Source organism: Meleagris gallopavo, chromosome 19, assembly GCF_000146605.3.
Source record: "Meleagris gallopavo isolate NT-WF06-2002-E0010 breed Aviagen turkey brand Nicholas breeding stock chromosome 19, Turkey_5.1, whole genome shotgun sequence".
Taxonomy (NCBI): Eukaryota; Metazoa; Chordata; class Aves; order Galliformes; family Phasianidae; genus Meleagris; species Meleagris gallopavo.
This window is the reverse complement of record NC_015029.2, coordinates 1399713-1404929: the sequence shown is the minus strand read 5'-3', so window position 1 is coordinate 1404929 and position 5217 is coordinate 1399713. Positions and strand designations below refer to the sequence as shown.

Sequence of the window (5217 nt, the reverse complement as noted above, 5' to 3'; positions counted from 1 at the left end):
GACGCCAATCCCGGGGACCCCGCACCGCAGCCAGCTCACGGCCGGGGAGGAGGAGGAAGAGAATGAAGGCAGCGGTGCCCGTCGGGCCTCGAGGCACTCCATGGCCATGGAGGTGGCCTGCGCAGCCCACGCTCCCATCTTTACGGTGAGCAGCATGGTGGCCCCCTGCAGCCTCCGCCGTGGCCCCGAGGCACCGGGAGCCTTCGTGCTGGGGCTGCCAGGCAGGGGGCTGCTGCTGGACTCACAGCCGCCCCTCACCTCCGTGGAGAACCTGCGCCTCGGCTTCGCCGCCGGCATCCTCATCCTCATCGTTGCCACCTTCTTCCTGCTCGTCTTCCTCAAGTAGCACAGGAAGCTCAGGGCCGGCACTGCGGACCCCACCATCCCCTGTTGGGGCCCGGTCGTCTCCAGGCAGCAGCACGGACCCACAGCTGGGTCAGGAATTCGGGCTCAGCCTCGGTGCCCGCATCGGATCGCAGTGAGGTGCGGACAGGACAGGGCTTTGCCTCCCACAGGATCGGCCCCGTGCTGTGGGAGCTGCAGCGCACTCAGCCGTGGCCATGCGGCACCAACGTGGACCCCAGGGCATCAGACTTACTAAAAATTAACAGGTTTCAGTGCTTTCCTTCACCCCCTGGGACCTGGCTCTGTGCTCACGCTGCATTTATGACTTTCCCGGAGGCTCCAGCCATCCCGGCAGCAGCAGCCGCCCTGCAACATTCCTTGGGCTGCATCCACAGCTGGCATCCAGGAGAAGGGCCTTGGGCAGCAGGGGCTGCGGCTGTGCCCGCCCTGCAGGGTGCTGAGGGCGATCCGCAGGGATCTGCAATACCTTGGTGCAACTTCAGGGGTCAGAGGTGGGCATCACCCATCCCAGGCGGCCGTGAGGACCACACGAGATGGGACGGGGAAGGTCTGTGCTGTTTTGCTGTTGGTGAAATGTTGTTAAAAAGCAACTTTGTGCTTTCTCCCTGTGGTGCACAGAGCAGAGCCAAGGCTCCCACAGAGGGATACAGGGAAGGGCAGCGGGGAAAGATGAGATATTAAAGATGCACATTGGTCCAGAGCCGTCTCCAGTCATTTTTCCCTGCACCTGAGGCAGAGAGAGCTTTGCAGGCAAGGGGTTCAGGAGCACAAGGTGCCATCCCTCTTCCAGCAGCCAGCACAGGCACTGGGTACTGTAAGAAGTGGCACAGGGTGGGGATCCTCACCTTCCCCCAAGCACATCCCATCATGCCCTCCTAGAAGTGTTTCTAGCTAATTTTTTTCCTACTTTAAGAGGTAGCTCAATTTTTAAGTGCATGCAACTAGACTACAGTAAAGTCACCCACAAGCAGAAAATAGAGGTTTAATTGCACTTTATTTATCAAGAAATGAAATGCAAGTCCTTCAGGCTACCTGTAACAGGAAACAAGAAGTGGAATGTGGTAGTTGCAACCACAGGGCACTGCTGCAGCAGGGAGGCTGGAGCCACAGCAGGGTTTGTGCACTCAGACACCATCAACCTTCAGCACTGAGATATGATTCAGTTCTTTGATTTCTGGAGCAGCTGTTAGGAAACTTCAGCCACACTCACCCTATGACAGCAGCACGGCCCCAGCAGCTCCTTGGCTGCTCCACAGACTTTGGTTTCCTCCCCAGGTTCAGCTGCTTTTGGCCATTTGCCACACAGAGCATTGGACAGGGGCAGGGAGCTGACAGATGGCTGCACACAGACACTTTTCCCCCCAGAAAAGATGGCACAGGCCAAATTCCGGGGAAGCTAACCATTGGTGGAATTACCCTAGTAACTTCCATCTTATTAATGGAACAGGGGTAAGCATGTTACTTGTTTTAACAACACTATCTACTGTTCCTACTTCTAAGTTGCTTTAAGTGCAGTGAGAAATGCCACGAGAAATCCAACCAGTCTGCACAGCTGCCTCTTCTCACTGCCCTCCTCCCTCACTCCACTCAGACTGAGCAGCTGCACTGCACACCTGGCTCTCTGCAGAGCCCAGCTGAGGCTGCATTACAGCACACCTGGCCACCACTCCATTCACTCGTGCTGCATCCATCACAGCAACAGAGAAAAAGGCACAGGAGAGAGGCTGGGCTGGCTGCAGCAGATAGAATTATTTCCAAGAGATCTTCACTTTTAGTCTGACTTCTACAAAAGTAGTTACCTACTGCAGGGTTCTGCCAGACGACTTCTTCTGAAGCACTTTATGTAGTTCAAATTTGCATAAAGTTTCAGATTAATCAATCAATGGTTCACAGAAGGACAGCAATACAAACATGCAGTGAGACCGGTCAGTTCCTTCAGCTCATCCCAACCTCTGTGCATGTCTGTCAGGTCAGAACAACGGGTCTGAGTGCCCAAGAGTGCAAAGAGAGACTCCTGCTCTCAGGCCCTGTCAGTCTGCAGTAGAAGAGCCTGAGGAGTCCTTGGCTGTTCACAGCTGTCCCACAAATGCAGCTCATTAAGTGCTATGTGCACAGGGAGTGACCTTGCCCACGGGAGGCCTCACAGGCTCAGCAGGCAGCTCTTCATCCCAGCCAGTCCAGATCATCGTCATCATCATCACCAAAGAGCGGAGCTGGAGGGGGGCGACCCTTCATGCTCTGGAAATCAAAGCAGAGGGAAACCTGTCAGCCTTACCAGCTTCCCAGTATTCACTAATTGCCACACAGCTCTGGCTTGGAAATCTACATCGGCTTTTAGGAGACGATAAATAAGAAGCATCGTTATTGATGTTTTTATGTTTATCATATGATGGCTTAATTTTCCAGGAGAGATGCTTAGAGCTGAAGAGATAGGAGGGAGTAGAAAAACAAACCCCCCTTATTTAACCCATGACCTTTTCCTAATGCCATGCAAGCAGGAGTTTGTTGTTACCATTTCAGCCTGTGCAACATTTCCAATTGCAGTGAGAAACAAATCCAGGAGCTCAATGTATACAAAGAATGTCTGGGAAGCTCCAAGCTCAGCCAGCAGGGGCCAGTCAGCCCCCACAGATAAACTGCAGGTTAACACCTGAGTAAGTTCAGTAGGAGTGGAAAGAAACACATACCACTTCTTCCTCATCCTCCTCTTCAGAGGGAACTCGAGGCTTTGGTGATCTAAGAGATGCTGTTTTGAAGAAGTCATCGTCCTCAAAGAGCCTGGAAGATAAAGAACAAGCAGTTCACTTGCAGAATATGGGATCCTGGTTTCCTTTTATGTGGTTTATTAAGAATGATATCAAGTCTCAACACCCAGCCCATCTCTGCTTCATGTCTTATGGCACAGAGCACTCACCAGTGCAGAACAGTTCAGTGATGGGACACATGGCAGCCACCAGTAACAGATCCCAGAGGAACTGTACACTCCTCTCCAGGCTCAGCTGGCAACCATTCTCAGCAGACACCATCACCATCACCTCCACCCAGATGTGAGCAACTGCCTCTCAGCAGCGTGCCCTGGACAACTTGATCTCTCTAGAGGCTGTCTGTGCATCCAAGACCAGCACCAGATGGCTCCTCAAACCTACGTGTGTTGTCCTATGCTATAGCACAGCTGTACCAGCCACTGGTGTGTGCTGTTGTGCCAGAACATCAGCAGGAAGATAGGACTGCAGCTACCCCCGCATTTACACCTTACCTGGAGCCCTTTTGGCTGGGGCTGGAGCCCAGTTCCTGCTGCTGTGGGGCTTCTCTGATGGTAGGTGAGCTCTTCTCTTCCGTGTTGGATACTGAAGCAGGCTCCTGGTTGGAACCAGCTCCATCTGATGGGTCTGTGCAGTTTTCTCCCTCACTATTTAAAGGAGGGGGCTCTAAGCCTCCCACAGGCTCCTCTGCCTCCTGTTCTGCTGCTGGTTTGTCTGCAAGCACAGCCACATCCATTTCTTCTGGCTTGGTTTCTAGAAAAGAAGGATCTGCAGCTTCTGCCTGCGAAGATACTCCAAAGGGACTGTGTTCGGTCTCTGCTTTCTTTATGGGGCTGCTCTCCTGCTTTTGCTCAGCCAGAACAAAATCCTCATCCACCTTGGGAATGGCCTGTTCTGCAAGCTCAGGCCCCTTATCAGCATTCAAGCAGTGTTCAGCTCCAGAAGAGGGAGATTCCTGCTGGACCTCCTCCTCTTCCAGCACTCCACTGCTCTGTGGTGCCTGCTCCTCCTCGGGCATTCTGGCCTCGGCAGCAGGAGGTGCAGCTTCACCTTTGTGGACAGACAACGTGGAGCCTGTGCTCACTTCGCTGGGCTCAGCAGAGCACACAGCACCCCGGGCAGGGCTGTGCTGCACGAGCTCCTCCTGGTCTGTCTTTGCTCCAAGCGATCCCTCTGGTCTCCCCACTCCAGATTCCTCCTCCTTTTTACTGTCATGCTCTGGTCTCTCCTGCTGCTTGCTGAGTAGTTGCAGTGTTACAGTCTAAGAAATAAAGAGAATGTAGGTTACATCCAAGACAAACCTTCACAGGTCTCTGTGTTGTCCCACTACTAGGCTGCTTTGCTACCCACATTTCATTTCATTTCATTTCTCCCTCACAGTTATTTCATACCCCTTACACTTTGTTTCAGTGCAAGCCTTAATCTCTCACATTTATTACGTTCTCTCTTTTATTGCTACTGTACCTTGATAGTGTTCATGACAACACCTAGAACTATCCTGCCACTGTATGTCTCCTCCAGCTCAAATTCACCCCGAAGAGACTGAAATACCCCATTCATTATCTTCTTTACCTGGAAAAGAGCAAGACAGGAAGCAGACAGTTCATTAACATCTGAAGCACAGGACAAAAGATAAAAGTACTTCTCTGGGCAAAGGAGCAATAAACCCAAACAAACACATGCTGACTCAAAGAACTTACTGCTTTTCAAATCAGGAATTCTGATAACAAAGTAGAATACATCATGTCATTTTAACTCAGAACTATTATACACACCAAACCCATTCCTCCAAAACTGAGGCAGGCTGCACAAACCCAAGGCAGACACGCACTGTTTTCAAGTTTTAAGTCTAAGCTTCCTTTGCTCCTCAACAGTGCTTTCACAGAGAAAATAAATCCAAAGGAAAGGGTGAGAAGAAACACTGGCTATTCAATCTCACTTCTTCTGTGAAGTTCACAGGTGAAGATCTGTCCTGATTCTTCTCCAGCTTTTGGATACATTCTTCATAGTGAGCCTTCAGTATCACCGTTTCAGACTGCAAGGCTGAATACTGCCAAAGAGAAACTAGAAGTTACAACAATTGTAGTGC

General features: G+C 51.5%; 1 protein-coding gene across 5 annotated transcripts in view; it reads right to left on the bottom strand.

Moving 5' to 3' along the window:
- Positions 1-1341: 1341 nt before the first annotated feature.
- FKBP15 (FKBP prolyl isomerase 15) overlaps positions 1342-5217 on the bottom strand; it is a 26112-nt gene continuing 22236 nt past the window's right edge. For all 5 annotated transcript variants that reach the window (XM_010720747.3, XM_010720750.3, XM_010720749.3 and 2 more), the window contains 5 exons: positions 5068-5178; positions 4593-4700; positions 3623-4389; positions 3054-3144; positions 1342-2604 (listed from right to left, as the gene is read on the bottom strand). In XM_010720747.3, coding sequence (XP_010719049.1) covers positions 2530-2604; positions 3054-3144; positions 3623-4389; positions 4593-4700; positions 5068-5178 — 1152 coding nt within the window. In that variant the 3' untranslated portion in view covers positions 1342-2529. The remainder of the gene's footprint in view (positions 2605-3053; positions 3145-3622; positions 4390-4592; positions 4701-5067; positions 5179-5217) is intronic.